Consider the following 22,383-nt stretch of genomic DNA (forward strand, 5'->3'; position numbering starts at 1 on the left):
AACAAGTATTATCTCTCCTTAAGATCCCCTGTTTCCTCCTGAATCATTAGTGTTAAACTGAAAAAAAAAAAACCTCAAAAACAACCAAAGTAAACATATAAAAAAGATATGTTAAATTAATCCAGTGCAAATTCTGAGGATAAGGAATTCTAGTTTACTTGAGTTTACAAGCCTGGAAAGGAGCACAGTTTTGAAAACATGGTAGTGGAAAAATTGAGATATGAAAATTGTCAAGTCTTTGGCATACATACTAGCTGTCTTTACTTTCCAGGGAGAAACCATTGAATCGCATAAAAATGACAGAATCTACAGGTCAGTGATGATTACCTACAGAAGTGCATTTGATGCTCAAGAAAGTGCAGCTCTACATGGGTTGCTACACACTCTCCCATTTGTGATCTGCCATACACTTCCGGTGTAAGGGCAGGAAAATTAAAAATGCTTTCCACTTCTTGTAGAGTGCAAAAATGCTCATTCATTACTTTTTTTTTTTTTTTTTTTTTTTTTTTGCCTAACAGCTCCTTACTATGCTACTAGCAAATATCTTTCAACTTATATGGTCTGCATAGTGTATCCAAGTCTATTTTGTCAATATGCCTTTCTCCCATCATCCTGGCAAACCACTGATTCTTGTAAGGCTGTGTGCTTACAGCCAGCAAAGAAATTGAGTTATGTAGACACAAAAACTGAAGCTGAAAGATGAAGAGGAAGCAATGTCATTGTAAGGTCTGTTTCCATTTGCCAGCGCTACACTTGAGACAAGGTCTAAACAAATTATACATATTGCCTGAACAGCAGAGCTGTGCTGGCAAACAAATGCACACAGCTTTAAAGAAAGAGAAAACAATCAGTGTTATCATTCTGGGTTTCACCATTGGCCGTTCGAAGAAAATGTTTGAAATTTCTCTGAGAAGCTGTACTGACTCTTGTATGTGGAATTTTGTGTTGGAAAAATTGCCAGTGGGTGCCCTGGTACCTTCAGAAAGAGCAACAGGAAATGCTGTTGATTTCTAAATAGTGTTCCTACAGTGCAGTGGAAGCAGCTTGTGCTTTTAAGGGAGAGTGAAGCTAAGCAAAAAGGAGTAATGGTTTTAAATTCTACAAGTAATTTGCCTGGAGAACCCTGATTAATTATAACAGATGCATTCCTGTCAATTCCCTTTAGAAAATTTTTCCCCAGTCACCAGAATTTTGCTTTCTTATATGGATGTACATTTAATAATGTATATCTAATAGTATGATTCACCATAAGAGGATACAAACATTAATATAATAAAAAAGATTGGTATCTAAAATCTTACCCTGCAGATGGCTCTGTGGATGTTCATGTTATACTCTTTTGATTTTTTTCTCACATCCATATAATGGAGCCATAGCTTTTATATTTGAAGCTTTATGGTGAATTTGAGATATTTCAACAACAAACTGTGCACCAAGAGGATATATGGGTGACAAAGTAAAATTATGAATATACATTAATAGTCAGTAACACCATAGGTCACATGGTGTTGTTGTAGTTGAAGATAAAAACCCCAGCAAATATGCTCTGCCCAAGGACTACCATGTTCTGTAGCAAAGCAGGAGACTGTATTCTAACACAGAAAGCAGTCTTTGCCGAAGCTAACATGTTCCTTCTGAGGCAATGTGGAAAGGAGTATAGAGAAGGGAACATCTCTTTCTCCTGTGATTTTTCTTCCCCATGTCAAGCCGATGTGTGGCTCTCATTCAGCAGAACTTGTACAGAAATTGCAATCAGGCAGACAGGGGTCCAGGTTTCACCCCTTCCAGATGAGGCTTTTCTTTGTGTGTGCAGAATCAGGCCCATCAGCCAGCTGTCAGGCTGGGGATCAAATTGCTTCTTTGCAGAAGAGCAGTGCCAAGCCCCACAGACTTACCTGAAAAACCTTTGTGGAAAGTCTGCTGCTCAGGTCTTCTTGGTAAGCTCTTCCCCGAGAAGCCAATCTCAGCCCTAATGCTTTTTGATAATGCATCATCCCTAGGAGTCCAACTGAATTTATAGCACAGAAACAAAGCACCTCTACGCAGAATTGCCAATAATCAGCAAAATGCGGCTGTGTCATACTGCTGAGATCTCAGAGCCCTAAAGCCTCTGTAGGCACAGGTTGGTGGTGATTGGGAGTGGGGCTGTGGCTGAGCCTCACCCCAGTGGGCACAGCTGTGAGCAGCACTGGCAGCAGTGAGCCAGGGAGTGCCCAGGGGCACTGACCAGCACCAAAGGGACAGAGGGCACTCAGGTGCAGTGCAGCAACATGAGGGGTGTAAAAGGCTGGGCTAAAGAACACAAAGGGCATATGCCTGAAGCTATCTGATGTGATATGGTGTTGCTCTGGGTGGGTGGATGCCTGAGGTCTTCTGGTGTGGTATGGTGTTACTCTGTACGTGTGGTAAATGCTCAAAGCCTTCTGGAATTGTGCTATTCTGTGTATCATGGCTGCCTTGACTGTGGCATAAGTGGTGACAGGCCTCTGGCTTATTCTTAGAGAAGCTATTTGTTTTTATTGCATGAGAGGAGAAATAATTTCTAGATCACATATCCAGAACTAAAAGGCAGTAAAGATGAGAGAAAACATTATGTTGTTTAAAAAAATTCAGTTCTTTAAGAAAAATGCACTAGGGCTTTTTAAAGCCCTCTGCATTGCATCTATCACCGTTTGTTTTTTGAGTATAAAAAAAGCCATAAAGAAACAAACATTTAATGTATTTGGCATTTTATATATTAAAACAGTTGGTTAGTGTGATAAAATTATTATGAATATTTATAAGAGATCTGCAACCACTGCTAGAAGCAACAAAAATTGGCACTGTGAAGTCTCAGATGGGATTTTTATACTTATGTTCAACATATCAAATAGGTTATTGTCATCTTCCTTTTAAGAAAAATCTACAGTCTCTCCTACTGTTTCTCCTCATGGACCATATGAGAACATTATAGTTTCATCTCTGTGAATCCACTTTGCCACCATCATTAATTCTATTGATGTCTCTCCTGTGTTTGTCCTTCCAGCTGAGTGTTCTAAACAGCAGTAGTTCAAAGTCAGATACTTCCATTAGGGGCTAGTTTTACACAAGTTAATTAGTCAATTTTCTTTCACACAGTAGCAGTAATTCTACAGAAGAGTTCACATAAATTTTAAAATGTTCTAAACAGTTTTTTCCTTCTTTAGTGTTTAATTTGGACTTTATCAAATTTAATTTTCCTGCTTTTCTTATTCTATTGAAATAAACACCATCAAAGCACCCCAGGTACATTTCATATGTGCTGCTAATTATCTCTGAGCTGTAAAGAAGTTAATAAACAGTAGAAATCTTCATATAATAAATGAAATGTCCTTCTTTTAAAGAGAAAATTTAAATGGAAAATATTTAATTAAAACTGTGATCATCTAATCATTTCATATATCTTTGTACAGTGGATCTGAATTTATATAGTAGAAGAGCATATAATTAAATATAAATGGACAGCAAAATACACTATATATAACCAACAGAAATTTTCTGGTTTATTTTTAAATGCAACCTCTGAGAACTTAAAATCAAGCCTGTGCTCAAGTTCAAACCATTTCCAAAGGCACAGAAATTCCCCAAATTTCTTCTTCACTGACTTCCCTATCTAATAAGGAGCTGGCCCCTTGAGATAAGGAAAATGTCTGTAGAAAGAGTCCATAAAATTTCACTCAGCCGACTCAGCACTATACATTTCTGAAGCACATAATTTATAATAATTTTTTGCCTGTTTATCGATGCAAGTAAGATCAGACACATGTTCTCCATGTGCTGTATAAACTTTGTGGTGTCCTTGGCAGTTGTTTCTAGCATTGTACAGTAAGTTTCTAGTTTGAGATTCTTAATGCTTATTTTTCATTCTTCAGTATTTGCCCTTTTGTCCTCTACTACCAAAAACTCAAAAATGCACATTCTTAATTTGCCTTTTTAAGTTATAATTACATACTAATAAAGTTTCATTTTTTAATGAAATCATATGTAAAAAGAGATGGCACTTGCTCAAACTACACAAAATATAGATAACTTCATCTTCCTACCTTCCCTATGAGATGTACATGGATAGAATTCTAGTTTCTGTTTTACCCATATATTCGCTTGAGAAATGAAAGAAGATATTTTTATTAAAATTATTTAATTCAAGTTATGACATATTTCTGTGGAGACTCCTAGAACCTCCACCTAGAATCAGGGTTTCATATGTAGGAGCATGTCATATCAGTAATCAGAGTATCGTAGAATCGTTTGAGTTTGAACTGACCTTCACAGGTCAATTAGTCCAAATCTCCAACAATAAACATGGACATCTTTCACTACATCAGATTATTCAGAGTCCCATTCAACCTGACCTTCAATATTTCCAGAGACAGGGCATCTACCACATCTCAGGCTGACTTGTTCCAGCTCATTCCTCTGATTTAAACTGAATCTACCCTCTTTTACTTTACAAACATTATCCCTTCTATTTCTATATAACCTGCTAAAAAGTTTGTCCCCATCCTTCTTATAAGCCCCTGTTGTGTGAAAAGGGGAGATTTCCTTGACCCTTAATGTGGGGAGATTACTTAGCCCTCAGTGTTTAATTTGTCTGTCAGCACCTCAGGAAAGCCAAGACTCTTGTGCCCAGCCTGTCTGTTGGTGTCCCATTATGGGAATCCTTCCCTGAGCAGTCCTGCTAGGTCAGAGAATGGCTTGACTGACTCATTCAGGGGCACACAGCAACAGCATGAGGGAGATCCTTTGGCAGATCTTCCCACCTTGTGATCCCCACTGGGTCTTCCACTGCACTGAATATGTTGCCTTTTGCTGCAACTGCCTGAGAAAGACTCACACCAAGAGTCCACAGAACAGCATTCCTCATTTATATAAAATTGTGATAGGTTAAGTTTAAAGCATTGTCAGTGGTAGTATTGGACTGCAAAAACATGTTCAAACAATACACAGAAAAAGTTAGATCCCCAGTAAAAACATTCAGCATGGACAGAGTACAATTCTTACCCAATAAGCGACCCTATGAGGTGTGATGGTGTTCACAGGGGTCCCAGGAAGAGGGAAGAGATGAGGATCTGACTCCATGTTTCAGAAGGCTAATTATTATTCAGAACCCTTATTTTATGATATATATTTAAGCTATACTAAAGAATAGAAGAAAGGATTTCATCAGAAGGCTTGCAAGCAAAGGAGAAAGAATGGAATGATAGCAAAATCCTGTGACTGGCTGACAGTCTGGACAGCTGGGCTTTGATTGGCCATTACTTGGAAGCAACCACATGAGACTAATCAAAGATTCACCTGTTGCATTCCACAGCAGCAGATAATTATTGTTTATATTTTGTTCCTGAGTCCACTCAGCTTCTCAGGAGAAAAATCCTAAGGAAAGGATTTTTCATAAAACATGTCTGTGACAATGGGGGAGAAAACAGGTTAAGCCCATCAACTGATTTCAGCAGTTATGATAGAGTCTTCCCCAACTTTTCCCCCATTCCCTACTTACTTTTATACTATCTTGTTATGTTTAGGTGGACCTTGTATTCTAGTCATACATACCTTTGTTACTGATTGGCGTAAAATTCTCTCACTTTACTTTTAAAGATAGAGTATAAAAAATAGAGAGCACACACCTTGTGGGGCGGGGTCATATGCTGGAGCAGGATAACTTTGGGATGCAGGTGTGGATTAATCTTACAATTAGGCTGTAATGAACCAAGCTCCTCTGAGGAATGTGATTTTGCCAGAGTTGGTTGCTCAGCAGCAGGATATCTCCCCTGACTGAGTTACTGTGCAGTTTCTCAGCTGCAAAGCATCACCGAGTTCCCCTCCCTGCAAGGGTTTCAGCAGCACTGTGGTGTCTCCACTCTGCTCCACCCTCCATTCCATCCCCTTAACAGGTGCCTATAGTCCCAGATCATGTGAATTGGGGATTATCATGAAAGAGGCTTTGAGCATGCTAACTGCACTCCACACAGGGAGCAACGATTGAGTTTTATCCTATAATTTCCTTACCTAACTTCTGTTGGGATGTGGATATAACTTCTCAGTTTCCTCTAATTTCACAGCCAGTCATCTCTCCATAGTCCTCTTTAATGAAAGGTTACAGCAAGATCTCCCCAGAATATTTTTTGCCTCATAACCCAAATTCTCTCAGCCTGTCTTCTTAGGAAAGCTGCTCCAGGCCTCTGTGGCCCACCTGGTGACCCACTTCTACAGGTCAATGGTTTTTGAGGATCCCAGAGTTGCATGCAGCATTCCAGGTGGGATCTCATCAGAGCACAGCAGAGGAACAGAATCACCTCCCTTGACATGCTGGTCATGCTGCTTTTTATGCAGCCCAGGCTGCAGTTGGCTTTGTGGGCTGCAAGCACCCATTGCTAGCTCATGTCCGGTTTTTCATCCACAGCCATCCCAACCCTCTCTACTAAGCTGCTGTCAATCCCTTTCCCCTCAGCCCAAGCTGGTACCAGGAGTGCCCCCAGCCAATGTGCAGGACCTTGCATTTGGCCTTGTTGAACATGTGAGCTCCCATGGACCCACATCTCAAGCTTGTTCAGGACCCTGGATGTGTCCCATACTTCAGGTGTGTCACCTGCAACGCTCAGCTTGGTGTTGTCTGCAAATTTGACAGATATAGTAAGTTAGAACCAATTAATTTTCTGTTTTAATGTTTAAAGTCACTTATGTGCCCTGATGTATTGCAGGTTAACGATTAATATTGTAAAGTTTTAAAATCTATCAGTTCAAATAAGGAATTGAGTAAAACATTCTCCCCAAATAAATCCCCACTAAGCTACACTTTTGTCAGTTACAAGCTAAATTTCTATATAATTCTTGCAGTTATTTTTTCCAGTGTGAGTGACTTCTAGAATTTCAGTTAGGAATGAACTTTACACACAAAAAATGTAAGCAGATTTTTTTTTTAAGCTAAGGATTTTCTTTTCTTCATTTTAACAATTTTCAGAGCTCCATCAATGCAGAAAAATAAAAATACTATTTATTTTTAAGCATTTAACCTAACAGCATGTTTGGAGTTCTTGAAGCCTTTTTGTCACAAACCAGTCACTCCAGTTCCTAATGTCAAAACTACCTATAGAAAAATTTGAAAATAGAAACACTTCAAAGGATGTACACATAACTCAGATTATATTTGTGGAATGGGGGTTAGCAGGGAGGGGTGGACAAAGAAGAAAATCTGAACATAGGAATAAACAACATAACAGAATAATGTAAGTTAAATCAAAAATTGAAAACACTCATACCCAGTTTAATGCCTAAATTTTGGGTTGAGTTGGAATTTTCTCCATGTACTATAAAAGGGGCAAAGAAATCTAGCACATGAACATCATTTTGCAAGCTGTTTTACCAGGCAATTGAAAACTGAGGAGGAAAAAAAGAAAGGTTATGGTGCCAGTATACCATGGAGGTGATTTCAATTAAGCTTAAAAAATTGCTTAATGTTTGTGGAAAGTGCTGGCTTAAGCATCCCTAAGACTTGTCCTTCAATTATCCTCAAAATCATTCAGGCACAGTCTGGAAATAGCCATTCAAGTTCTGAATGCTGTCTTGACAGCAATACCTTTCACTGCAGGTGCAGAAAAGTCACTTTTCTAGAGGAAAAGAAAATGTAGTTTTCACAGCTACTGTCACAATTCCATCTCTGAGAACATATTTAAGTTAACGTTTATGCACTAGAAATAGGGTTAGACCTCAGTGAACTTATTTGAAATTCTTTCTCACAGAATGGACTTAAGACATGTAATGAAAGGAAGTACAATAAATAGTGATGTTTAGTGACTGAGTAGGTAAAAGGTTGGGTCTAGTCAAGGAGAATTTCCAAATGGGTCTTCATGAAAAATACTCATAAAGGAGAAACTATTTTATAAATTTGTATAGGTACAGTGGCAGAAAAAATGAGATCAAGGGAAATGTATGCCCACTGCTGATTGAGGTGGATGACATTCAGTGTCTTTGCTCTGCTTTTCACTTACAATATGTGCTTTTAAATTTCCCAAGCCCCGTGCCAGGTGGCAAAATTTAGAGGAATGAAATACCATTAGTTGAAGAGAAATGCCAAACCAGGACCATAGGTAATTAAGGTATTTTTAAATGCTCAAAGGGCTTGATAAGATACATCCATGGAAGATGAGAGAGTGGGCCAATGTAACCAAATCATGATAAAGTGTAGGTAGCCTCATACAATACTGGCTTGTATTAGTAAAAGCATAGAGAGCAGGTCAAGTTATGTCATCAGTCCCTTCTGCTCAGCACTTGATAAGCTACCTGTGGAGTACTCTGAGGTGTAGAACTTCAATGTACAAAAAATAAGACTGACAAAGTTGTAACAAATCTAACAGAGAGCCATCAACATTGTGAAAACTTTGCAGCATATGAGGAAAGGCTGAAGGTTCTGTCTTAAGCCTTGAAAACAGAGAGCTGAATTGGGTCATAACTTTTTTCTTCAGCTCCTTATTGGGTGATCATAAACAAGATGAAGCCATTTTTTTCTCAGAAGTACTGGTATGAGAGGCAACTGGCAGAAGTTGCAACAAGGGAAATTATGGCTAGGAAGTAAGAAGAAATTTTTCATAACTGTAGTGTGAGTGTATTTAAGTGCTGCAACAAGTTGCCCATAAAGGCCGTGGAATTGTCATATATCCAATATCCTTGGAGATATTCAAACCTCAAGTAGAAAAGTTCCTGAGCAACCAACTTGCATTTGAAGTTTGACATGCTCTGAGCAAGGAATAGGACTCTATGGCCTCCAAAGGCCTCTCTCAACCTAAATAATTCTGGAGTCCAATGAATGCAAAATATATTGACATAGAGGATAAATCATGTTTCTACAGGTTTGCCTAGGATAAGCTTCATGAACTCATTAAAAAACACATACAAACCCATAGATTCAGTTGCCTAAAACATGCCATCTTGTTTTTACCTCCTATTACCCTTCACATAGCAGTGTCATATTTAATCAAACATAACATCAAGGACAAGGACTGTATATAGCAGTGGAAAGTGTTCCTGGAGATCAAGGGGAAGACAGTCAGGAAATGTCAGGGATGTGTATGGGCATTGTCACAACACAGTGATGCAGGAATAAAAATGCAGAAAATACAAAGGAATATACTGCTGGAGAACATTCTATTCTTCCAGGCCTCGGAAGGTAAGTCACACTTATTCCGTAGGCTATCATGCTCCTTTGGAGATGGCAATCTACTTTAGTTATCTGCTGTTTCAATCATCGAATGCAGAGATTCTCAGTAAGGGATTCCCATCAGTGCAGCTCCCTTAAAGCCTTCACTTGACCACCCAAGTACTGTTCATTTTTACAAAGTGTATATGTCAGATAGGGAATCAGAGATCACTGTAAAGGGAATGTTTAAAGGCTGAGAGGTACGGCCTGTTTTAAACTTTGAACAAACTTGAATGAATCAATTCACAAACAGCATATTTAATGCTAGCAGATTTCAAGATTGTTAGGCATTTTTAGAACCCCTATGTACTGTTAGTCTGTAACATTTACATTCTAAATTCTCTGTGATCACACAATGCTGTGGAGTTGATGCCGAATAATTAGTGCTGACAGCTGTGGTCCCTGTTGGTACTTAACAACAAAGGTCAAGGTAATCTGTGTCATGAGCTCTTTGATGAGAGAAGTCATTACTGAATTGAGCTTGTCTTCTGTCTCCATCATTCTTCTATAGATTTGATGGTCTGAATTATTTCATCTCCCCCCAAGCACTCTCCTGCCCTTCAAAAAATGATGGTCTCCTCCTGGTACAACTTGCCTTGGGGCTTTTTACCGTAATTTTTTTCTGTAGTCAGCAATATATTCTGCCTATTTTCTGTGCCTTAAGCTAATCTTGTTCTTTGGCAACTTTCTTTTTGTATTAGTCACTATAACACATCTATTTGTCTTTGGTGGTCACAAGTACACTTACTCATGTAAAATGTTTGTATAGTGTGAATCTGGTATACCATTCCAGTGTTCTGAAATACTCACATACTGTTGGCTATAGTCTTTTATTGCCCTTGGAATGGGATTCAAGGCAAGCTATATTAATTATAATTGATCAGAGCACTTGTATGAGTTTCACAGGACTCTTTTGAAAAGGTAATATAAGCTTCAGATCTCCCCCTTTCCTCTGAATAAGAATTTTAGTTTATTTTATTTAACAGGTAGAGTGTGCATGTATACAGAAACCCTGTAGTATGTTTTCTGATTACTGCTCTGTGACAGTATTTGTCTTGCAAGCTTTGTTGTCATTCACTACCCAATTTCTCCCTCATGTCTATCCCTCTAAAATCCTTTTCGGACACTCTGTTCTTCTGTTCCTGATGGTATTTTTTACCCTTACAGCCAGTAATTATCTCACCATTTCCCCCAACTCATGCATCCTTTTTTTCTTCCAGTTTTTCAACAGGTGTGGTAGATGAGTTACTTCCGCTTTGCATTTTCATTTTGAGTTTTCTGTGTTTGTTTTTTTTTTTGTTCGTGTGTTTGTTATGTCTAGTGCCTCTGTGCACCTGGATGGACAGGAGAATTTTGCCAATTTGCTGAAAATGCATGTTTAATTTACCCAAATAATTGTTCTGATGGAGCAACTTGCATTGATGTGAGTCAGCTGAGAGAACAACCTTTGTTTCAGTGTTTGTGTCCCCGTGATTTTACAGGTAAGGCATTTCCAAATCATGTAGATACAAATAATCTGGTTTGATTTCCTTTTAAATATTCAAATGTATGTATGCTGGATTTAAAAAAAAAGGATAAAGAAATAAAGAAGTATTTGGAGAGTAATCACACCTCTCTGCATTTTCTGCCCTCTGCTGTGATGCCTATAAAATCTGAATGGAATTTACAGGTTACTTTTGAATCTTCCAATTAAGGTTACACTAATAACATTCTTAGAATAAGTTTTAGCTTCAGTTTAAGAGACTAAGTGTATGTCTACTTATAAAAGTTTTGCATGTGAGCTACATGTCTGATGTCTAATTATAGTTCCTGTAGATCTAATGAATGAGAGAAATGGGATTCAGGAAATTTGTTAGTTTTTATCAGCCTGTATTTACTCAGATAACTTTACTCAGCTTTTGAGAGCTGAATTCCACCTACTATTTAAATACCTTAGTGAACCACCAGTGATTTATGAAATTTAATTTGGTGTGGGATTAACTGATTCATTTTACTTAACTAAAGGCTACTCTCTGAGGTTCTATGTATTGTCAGTAAGTCAGTTTTTTAGAGGGGGTTATAACCACAGTGTCAGATATTTGTTAGTGATTGACACAATTTCTTCAGCAATATTTCTCTTTTAATTAGATATAAAAGAAGCCAAAAAAGTAGCTTATATTAAACACACTGGTGTTTTGTTTTTTTTAAGTGGCAAAGAAAATAATTTCTGATTTTTTTCCTCCAGCTTTATCCTTTAAAAAGAAGCTCATTGAAGTTGGATTCTAAAATCCTTCACTAATCTTTGTCTAGAGAGGGAACTGAAAGAGAAGATTCAAACGTGATTCACTGCAGGTTTAGATAATATTATGGAGAGAGACATTAGCAACATGTACATCAATTTAAAGAGAAGTGCCAGAAATATTAAGAGAACTTTAAAAATAACAATATGAAATATAGGAACAATGTTTATTACTCAAAGAATGAAAATTAATCTAAAGAACTGATGTCAATACATGGAGAAAACAGATTTTAAATCTACTACAATTAAAAAAGAAATAGTAGTTGAATAACCCAGAGTTTAATTATCAATGTTTCTTTTCACTTCTCCATTGTTCCCTTTAGGGTTTTATTTTTTCAATCTATTCTTTACTTTTTAAAATTGGTGTGACGCCTATAATTATGAATTTTTGAATAAAAGTAATGTTTCACTACAATACTTCAAAGCTTTTGAGATAATTTAAGGTTTCTAGTGTACACTATGATCATGAAACAAAAGTTCAACAGGTTGCAATAAATGGCAATACATATATGCAATTAATAGAATTAAACATTGCCAAACACTGAGTCATGGCTGAATTCAAGTGGAAACAACTTTGTTGTTCAAGGATATCTTTCTATGAGGCCAAAATTCTATTTTTGTGAATTATCATTGTAAGGGGTTCTATATATTGTAATTGATTTTTTTCCACTTTTTCTGCTTTTTAATAGCCAGTTACTTCAGTCTTGATCCATAAAAAAGTAATTTATACCTGTTTATTTTTTTTCATTTATGTATTTAGAAAGGAAAGGGAAATGTAGTAGCAATTTTTGTACATTTACTTGACTCTGAATTAAATAAGTTTCTGCAACCAGAAAAGCTATTGTATTTTTACATCTATTGGTTCTTAATTGTGTTTTTAAATTATAAACACTACAGCTTCAGCTTTTGCATTAACATTCAAATCATATTTGGAACAAACATCTTAGGGAACACAAAATATGACATGATGTAATTCTCAGCTGTGAAAAATAGAAATTTGATTTAAAAAGTAATAAACCCACTTCAGTTTGGTTCCATACTCTTTAACAAAACCTTGTAGAAACTTGATGTATACACATGAAATTTTAAACTACAGATTTTATTTCTGTTTATATGTAAAAAATTTGATTCATTTCCTCAGAAAATAAATGTTAATTTTAAATGCTCATAGAATAAAAGGTTATAATATGTAGTTATTTTTGTTGAATAGGTGTCAATAATTTGGTGTTTTCAACTTGCTTCTACTGTTAGTTTATTATTTTCATTTTATTTTTTCTCTTCTCTGAAAGTGGATAAAAACCTTTGACTCGACAACAGTGCTTGTGAGTAATATGTCTTAGGGCATTGAAACAATCCATATCAGCAATTTTTCAGGTCCTGCACAATAGACCAATTGTCCTTGAATAAGCTTCCCCTAATTTATTGCTATCTTTCCTTGTGTGTAGAGCAATCATATTGGCAGGAATTGATTTGGCATGTTAGACACTTCATTCTCAATTCACATAAAAGTAATTTAATTTAAATAGTCTTACTACTGCTAAAATAAACTGAATCACAAGAAAACTTGCCAACCACAGTTTAAAGTACTACTTCAATTGCATACTTTTTCCTTATCTTAAAATTTTTTATAACACTCATTAAGATTGTTCATAGATTTATCCACAATTCATTTTTTTCTCTTTCATTGTTTTATTGAGACAGATCTTCTAATTCCTCCAGGTATATGGGATATATATATAAACATGCTTTGATGGTGGTTGCCCTAATGAACTGTGTAGGATACTTGAAACAGTATTCTGTAGAAGAAATCTCTGGTGCCAGAATAACTAATGTCCCAGAGAACGAGCTATGGGATATAAAAGTTCCTACGTCTTTCAAAGCCTTGTTAAGGCAACATTTATTTTAATCCTTCTCTCTGGCCAAATGCACCTTTTAAATTCTTTTGTTCTCAAGGATACAGTGGTGACATATTTTAACCCCGGTGGGCAGTTAAGTATCGAACATCTGGTTGTTCACTCTTCCCCAGTGAGGTGTTGGAAAAAATCAGAAGCACAAAAGTAAGAAAAGTTGAGATAAAGATAAATCGTTAGGTCAAGCAGAAGCTGTTCACATAGGGGAAGCAAAATAAGAAATTCATTCAATACTTACTGCTAGCAGGCAAGAGTTCAGCCATTTCCAGAATATTTGGGGAAGATCTCTATTTCATGTCAAAGTACAGTGGTAATCTCCTATGTCTCAAAACTCAAATAGATAAAAGGAGTAGTACTTTTTTCCCACAGCTCTAATCCCTATAGTAAAGGTGAGCAAATAAAGGAATTTTTGAAGCATCATGGGAGGTAGCTATATCACAGGAGCATACTGGAATTACACATCAGTATCTGTCTCAGCAATAGATACTGCCACTTTAAGCTTTGTTCATTGCACTTTATATGTTATTGTGATTGTCTCTTCTGAAAGAGAAATGGTTAGGGCACAGAGATCCCAAACATCAATGACCATGTAGTGAAATAATGGAATAAAAGAAGTCACTTGTTAAGGGGTGCTACAGGAATTCACTCAGAATACTTATATTCATAGGTGAATAAAAAGGGAACAGCTTGTTGCTTTTCAGAACACTCAGTTTTTTATTAAAGAAGAAATTTCAGAGATAACTGACAGAAAGCAATATGAACAACCAAAGCACTTCTCATTCTAATCCTCTTCAGCAGATGCTCAGAAACCTTACCTGCTTTTTAAAATGCCTTTTAGGAGGTGTGTCCATATAGTATTAGTTAGGGTGAAAGGAAAATTATTTTAGCTAGTCTGTTCCTTCAAATTTGCTCGCAATGCAGGTCTCTCCCAAAGCCAGTAAAATTCCAAGAAAAAACATGAGTTACACTGACTGCATACATCAGAAGGATGACATGTACTGAATTGGAAGGGACCACAAAGATCACCATGCCCAAGTCCTGGCTCTGCACAGGACCACACCAAAATCACACCACGTGCCTGAGAACATTTTACAAACACTTCTTGAGTGCTGTCAGGCTTGGTGCTGTGACCAGTTCCCTGGAAAGCATAGTGAAGTGCCCAGCCACCCTTTGGGGGAAGAACCTTCTCCTCATATTCAACCTAAACCTTCCTCAACATGTCATTCGCTTGGGTCCTGTCACTGGTCACCACAGAGAAGAAGTTGGTACCTGCCCTTGTCTTCCCTGTGTGAGGATGCTGCAAATCGCATGGAGGTCTCCCCTCTTCTGAACAGACCAAGTGATTTCAGCTCCTTTCCATATGGTTTCCCTTCTAAGCCCTTTCACCTTACTGTGGCCCTTCTTTGGATGCTCTCCAACAGCTTTGTATCCATCTCATATTGTGATGTCCAAAGCAAAAACTGCACCCAGGACTCAAGGTGACGCCTCACCAGAAAGTGTGTTATAAGACCCTGATCTGTACTAAGAACTCTAACCTAAGATGATAGCAAGATGAATTACATGAAAACGCAACAGTTTCAGTCCATCCAGGGCATTTGACAGTACTAATTGCAATGAAAGGATAGAGAAGTAAACAACGAAAAAATAAAAAGGACGCATTATCCATACTGGCATAATATTTAATATGAAGCAGATAAACTCCTGGACAATAAATGAGGACTAGGGCTAATGTCTGATGTTGTAGCATACTTGTAATTACTCCAAGCAGACTCTCATCTACAGTAGTTTAAGTCAACATTTTTACCTCAGGTCCTAATTTCCACACAAAATACTAAAGCTATTGAAACTTTGTGCTGGAAATACTTCTAATATTTTGGCATGCAGCAATTGCATGAACAGCCAAAAGACTATAAAAACATTCTACATGAAAATTCAAGGAGAAATGTAATATCAGTATTTAAGTTCTCCCTGCTTTTAAAATGGAACAAGATGCTCCCAGTGCAGGCAGATAATTATGAGTATATTAGTATTTCCTAATAGTTCAGTTTCTGGTTTAATTTGCTGTGCACAGTGATTTTGCCCATTTGAGTAAGTAGCAATTTTAATGGAATTTTTGTTCATTAAGAATAGCTATGGTTAACCCAAAGATGCTGTTTGTTTTAAGAAACACGGCTGTATCAAGGTCTGGATTTCTAAGCATATAATTAGTAAAGATCTAGACTAAAAGACATGCTTTAAAATACACCCTTAAACTTGGCATATGGAATTTTTCAGAGAGCTACATCTGCTCATGAACTCCAAAAATTACTTTCACCCATCTCTATCAACCTTGTACTTTTTAAGAGAAGAACAAGCTGACTTGTATTTGACTTTCTGGGACTATTAGCCCAGAACTCAAACTAAAGAAGAAATTTACATAACTGACTGAATATTTTAAAAGTAGCAAAGTTTCAGGGACATAGCCGGAGAGTTTCTTGTTCACAATGTGTTCCTGTGAAAGTCTGACCTCAAGTCCAGGTGCATATAACCCAGCCTACCATTTTATTCTCCTGCTTCCCAGTTCCTACCAACCTACCATGCCTCCTTTTACTAAGGCATACAACTCAAAGATTTACCTGTCAAGGAGTTAGAACTATGCTGATTTTATTTAGTTTGTCTGGCGCTTATGGGTTTACAGATATTGATGTCTAAATTTTTCCTTTTTTATTAATTTAGAGTAAAAATTAAAAGGTTGGTTTTTGGGGTTTTTTTTCTCTGTGGATAATTTGTAAGTCTCTTTTTGAGAACATCACTGCATAATTCATTCATATTCCCAAATATATAAATCTGCTGTTAGTGACAAGGGAAACTGTAGCTTTCTCTAAACATTCAGAGAGGTAGTTGCATAGACAGTGAACATGGACATAGCTATATATCACCCTGATAAAAACATCACATCATCAATAGGAAACACGAGTGATGTAGTCGTTTTATGCAAAATCAGTAAAAAAATCTTCTGAACAAGTTGAAGTGTTTAAAAAAGCTAATTTACTATAATAACCATAGAGACATTATTTTCTGCTTCTCATCTGAACCTGTGTTTACTCAGCCAAGTACACAATTTCAGATATTATCAAGGTACAAAAACTGTCAACAGCATTACAAATCACCTATCACACTAATGGGTTTAAAACGTGATAAGGCAGGCAGTGTAGATATAATTTTAGCATGTTTAAAAATATATAATGCATTGGAAAGATGAATAATACTATAGTGTAGATCTAGTGACTGTTTTCATTACAAAGCTGATCTCTGTAGCTCTATTTTAGTTCTTTTAAAGACCTCAGACTTACATCTTTTAGCTTTGAGTATCAAATATCCTCTTTAAAGTATGGATAACCAGGTGAATCCTATATTGCTTCCTTTTTCTCAGACACAATGTACAAAATCATTAGCTGGCATAGCCTACTCTATCTCCACTGAAGTTGGAATAATGTTAATCTATGAACTAAATAATCTAGACTTTCTTATGCTATATTTCAACCTTTGTGGTCAGTAGTTGCTCCTTCTATTAAAAAAAAAACCAAAAAACAACCCAAATGCATTCTGTTGAAATATGATATACAATACCACTTTGTTAAAGACTTAAATCATTACTTCAGCTGAGTAAATATATATATATTTCTTTTGTCAAATAAGCAGATTTCTTGGGCACTTCAGGAACTATCCTTTTTTTGGTTTTGTTTATTTGGGTTTTTTTTAACCGGAATCACATCAGAAACTTACATCAGCAACAGCTTCTAACTTTGGTCCTCAATCTGGGACACTCTGAATTACTCAGGTTTACTTTTTCTGCAATATACTTACCTCCATTTCTATTTACTGAGGCATCTCACTTTGCACATGTGTTCCTTCAAAATATTTGACTTCATTAGATTTGTTTTCATGGTACCTTTCTCCTCAGCATTTGCCATCAATTTAGTATAGACTCTACATAGGAGGTTTACTTTACCTTTCAGATCAGAACAATTCAGATAAGAACATAAAATAATATTGAATTTACATCAGAGTGCTGCATCCAGTCCTATAGCCCTCAGCACAGAAAGGACATGGAGCCAGTACAGAGGACAGTTCTGGAACAATTCTCCTATGAGGAAAGGATAAGAGGGTTGGGGTTGTTCAGCTTGGAGAAAAGAATCTCTAAACACCTCATTGAGGCCTTTCAATACTGCATTTTACCAACCAAAAAAAAAACCAAAAAAAACCCCAAAAAAATCCCAAAAAACCTGGACAGGAGCTTTTTACAAGGGTCTGTAGCAATGAGAAGGGGGAATGGCTTTAAATTGAAAGACAATACATTTACACTACATATAAGGAAGGAATTTTTCAGAATAAGAGCTGTGAATCACTGGACCAGGTTGCCCAGAGATGGGATAAATGTCCCATCTCTAGAAGTATTCAAGGACAAGTTGGAGTAACTTGAGTAAAAGGTGTCCCAGCTCATTGCAGGAGGCTTTGACTAAATGATCTTTAAAGGTCTCTTCCAACCCAATCTATTCTATTATCCCATGATCAATCTTTATGTCACCCACCCAAATTTGGACTGTTGCCTCAGTGCACTGATATTTATCTTTACTCTGGGTTTATAAACTATTATCTTAATCTCAATCCAGAATCCTTGTATCTAAATATTTAGACCCAATTTGCCAAGGAATATTTTCTAAAACTTAAAAAAGCTTCACCTCCTCTCTGGAACCTAAGGGCGATGTTCAAGTGTCTTACAGAGAGCCGAGGGACCTCCAAGTATGGTGCTTTTTTATCCAGGCTAGGTAGGAATTCTCTTTCTGTAATCTGCCCTCTCTCAGTGGGTGTCTCTGTAAATGACTGTTCTATGTTATTTCATACTTCACTTAGGATGAGGGAAAAAGGATCAAGCTAGATGAACATTCTGTGTTCCAGGCATGAAAATTGTTTTGCATATTCTCCTTGTAACCTGTTGTAGTTTTTATATGAACCAGATTTTTAATGAGACATATAAAGGGCACTTTGACCAACCAACAAAACAAAGAAACAAAACCTTCACAAAAGAATAAGAGACTCTTTGAACAAAAGGTCTGCAAAAGACTTTGCCAAGAGATGAATCTTTATGACCAGATTTCCATCTAAATCCTGAATGCAGCTAAGAGAAAGGACAGATAATCTATTAAATGGTCAAAAGTCTAATTTTCTGTTCCAGAATAATGAGTTCATTTAGGAGCCAAGGTTATTAAAATACATCTCAAACAAATTTAAAGACATGCTGTAAAAAGCAACTCAGCTAAAGACTGTGCTTAACCAACAGTTGCAGAAGAACTTTAAGAAAGGACTATTCCTAAGTGCCCTTAAATGATTAGTTGCATTTTAAACCAGGAGAAGGCAAAATTTTAACTGCATATTTTTCATTTGACTGTGTATAATTCATGCAGTAGTAGACAACTGCACTAAGTCATAAGCTGACTGTGGTCAGTGAAAGCTTTAAATTCAGCTCCATGTAAATAAATTATAATAGCTGGTAAATTTTGAGCATAAGCATAATAATGCTTAATTGAGCTGGAAAATATTCCTATTATAGTTTGTATCCCCTTAGTCTATGAAGATGGGACACTACCTAATGAACCTCAGTGTTTTATTTTGGCTGCTTTACCTATTGGACATGCATGTCTTTATGTTGAAAATGTTATGTTGCTTTCCCAAAAAAGGAAATAGTTTACTAGAACATTGGCACATGATATAGTGTAAATATGCCTAACCACTTGCACCTAATCAAAATCTAATCGATCTTGGAATTGTTATCTCCAACCCCAATAAATTCTTGTTTTTCATGAGATAATGAAAACTATCTCCTTGATATGTTAATTAGCAAAGCTGTGTCATTACAAAATTATTATTGCATTGTTCTTGGGTTTACCTTAATTTTTTTCTCTCAGAAGAATAACTGTTCTTTGCAGGGATTTGTGAAACACCATCCTAAAATGAAATACCAAGGATTTTGGTAGTAAAATAACAGAAAAAATATAATTTAACCTGCAAATTTCAACAAAATAAATATTTTTAGATTATTTTTCAAATACCGCGGTAGATAAATATGCTCCTTCTGATACCAGCTGCCATTTCAGATGGCTGTATAATTTTTAATTTTTTCATTAAATGCAGGGATATGGTAGTGATAATCAATGAATGTGCAATTTCAGTATGATGCACTTTAGAAATATAAAATTTAATAATTTAGTCTAAAAAATTCGGCGAGATTTCATCTACAGTTGGTGAGTATTTTCCAGTTTGGTGTTTCCTCAACCCACCTATAGCAAAAATACATTCACCAATGAGAACAATTGTCACAGACATCTTTTGTGAAAAATCCTTTCTCTAGGATTTTTCCCTCTTCTGGGAAGCTGAGGCCCCAGGAAAGGAATGTAAACAATGGTTATCTGCTGCTGTGGAATGCAACGGGTGCACCTGTGGTTGGCCCATGTTGCATGTGTACAATTAAGGGCCAATCAAGAACCAAGCTCTCTCTGGGACGCAATCAGAAAGAGCTTCTTTATTATTGATTCCTTTTCTATTCTTAGCTTAGCAAGCTTCTGAGACTTTTCTCTCTATTCCTATTAATGAGACAGAGTAAAGATCCATTCTGAATTAGGTGAAGTGTCTAAGAGAAGTGAAAAGTCTGTGAAGCCAAAGCTGAAGGAAGAACTCGCATGCCGAGACAGCAAGGAGACAGAAAAAGAAAAACAGAAAAGACCACAAAGTCGATTTGCCCCCGACTTAGAAATTCCTTTGATAAAGAAGAACTGGTGCTAAATGTCACACAGAATGAATATGTATGAACTTATTGTGAAACTGTACGCATATGCATTTGGAAGGGGGATAAAGGAAGACCTGAGGTCTTCAGAGGTACGCATGCCTTGTTGGGAGACTTGTGTCTGGCACGCGTCGTAAATAAACATACCGAGCTTTACAACTTTTATAAAGTTGTGAAGTTTCTTCTTTTCTCCGCAAAACATTAGTCTAGTTATAATGTAATATATATCATAAAATAATAAATCCAGCCTTCTGAACATGAGGTCAAGATTCTCGTCTATCTCTTCACCCCTGAAAGACCCTTGCAAGCCCGGTAACAAACAATGATGTTATCCTTTCTTTAATGTTTAGCTGTAGATAAAATATTTCTTTTATCAGTATACAATTATAGTCTGTTCTAAGAAGATTGGAAAAACACACATATTAATCTTAAATAAATCTTCATTTGAATATTTATGCTAGCTAGTTTATAAAAGAGGTTTTTCTAATGTTGAAACCAAATCATTTAAGCTTGATTATTTGGCTGTCAGGCAGAACTTTGAACATCTACATGTGTGAATGTCAGATCAGGTTTTTATTTCTCATATTTAAAATTCTTTTCTCATTCACTGAAATTAATTTACTTAGAAAACCACCTAGATTTATCTGCACAGTTCTACACAGGTCTAAGGGAAAATAAGGAAATATTCTGAATCCATGGAAACCTATCTAATGGTTCCAATAAATATTACTCTCAGTGGATTTAATGTATTTGAAAATAAATAAATAAATGTAAAGTTCCAGGAAGCGACATAAAACATGTAATTTTTAAGTGCTTACAATGTCTGTGCCAGGCTTTTCACTCTTTGATATCTTTAAGATACATGGAAAGAGCTGAGAATTTTAGAGGCCTCCACTCATATGATGCCTTTTGGACTGAGTTCAGGATGAGACAAATCATACAACAGAAGTTGAATTTTTTTATGACCAATAGTGCAATAGCATGGATGTAAAAGCCAACATTTCAGAGAGTGAACCTTAACTGTCCATGCTGTGCCAAAGAGCATATTTTTTGAAGTTCCTACTATCTTATTGGTTTCAATGGTTGAAAAGCAATGGTTCTATGATTATTTCAGCATGTGCACATGTATATACGTAGGCAATAAATCTAATTGGGTGTTACAACTGCCTTCTAAATCAGTGAACAAAAAAACATAGAAAAAAATCTTGAGTTTTAGCTTCATAAAATTACTTTGGAGAAAAAACATTAAAAAATAATTATGATACAATCCAGTGCTTGTGCATTGTGTTACATCATGTACTCTTTTTGTTTGATAAACTTGCTACCATGCAACATAACAAATTAAAAATGTTTACTGTAGATCATCTCTATACACTCTTTATAAGCCCACTGATTATTAACATAGTTCCAGAAAAAAAAAAAGGAAGAATATTAAATTGAGAGTGGAAGTACAAAAATAGACTAGAGCAGAATACAAAAATAGACTAAAGAAGATCACATAAAACTAAAAATATCTCTAGCAAGCATAAGTGCAGCCAAAGTCTGAGGGACTTCAAATTCTGTTTTATAGGTTAAAATTTTTGGGTGAATTACAAATGAAACACACTAGAAATTCTGTCTTTACTACACTGTACTATACAGAATGGAACTGTGAGTTATATTCTTTTTAAGAACCGTCAGAGACATATGTGAGTAAGTCAGACTTAATGGTATATAAGCCTCTAAATGATTTCCTTATGTTGAAAATCTTTGTTATGTGCAGGGTAGAAGCACACCATATATGCACATAAAGCCAGAAATGTATTGGTGATGTAACTGAAATATTAAAATTTAAATAATTTTCAGGGCAAATCTAATTGCTGCAGGAAACAAGTGGTATACAGTTGCAACATAATTCATAGTTTATCTCCCTTTTTATGATATAATTCTCACCCTTTTCCCTCCTCCTCCAGGCTTTAAGGTCAATGATTTCATAGTACTGCTGTTGGAAGCAGTGTTGCAGAATCTATATTCTTTCACTGGAAGGAATGGACAATCATACTGGTGGTTTCTTCTTCTTCTCCAGGATCCACTTGGGGTCATTTCTATTTGTCCACTTACACATTTTTTTCCATTGGACTGCAGTTCTATTTTAGATCCTAATTTACATTTTATGGTGGGTCTAAAG

The 22,383-nt window shown here is 36.2% G+C and overlaps 1 protein-coding gene across 1 annotated transcript in view; it reads left to right on the plus strand.

The window, feature by feature from the left end:
- EYS (eyes shut homolog) overlaps nt 1–22,383 on the plus strand; it is a 701,217-nt gene that overhangs the window by 55,763 nt on the left and 623,071 nt on the right. The window contains exon 6 of the mRNA XM_058021581.1: nt 10,530–10,689. Coding sequence (XP_057877564.1) covers nt 10,530–10,689 — 160 coding nt within the window. The remainder of the gene's footprint in view (nt 1–10,529; nt 10,690–22,383) is intronic.

Source organism: Melospiza georgiana, chromosome 3 (genome assembly GCF_028018845.1).
Source record: "Melospiza georgiana isolate bMelGeo1 chromosome 3, bMelGeo1.pri, whole genome shotgun sequence".
In the NCBI taxonomy this organism is placed as follows: domain Eukaryota; kingdom Metazoa; phylum Chordata; class Aves; order Passeriformes; family Passerellidae; genus Melospiza; species Melospiza georgiana.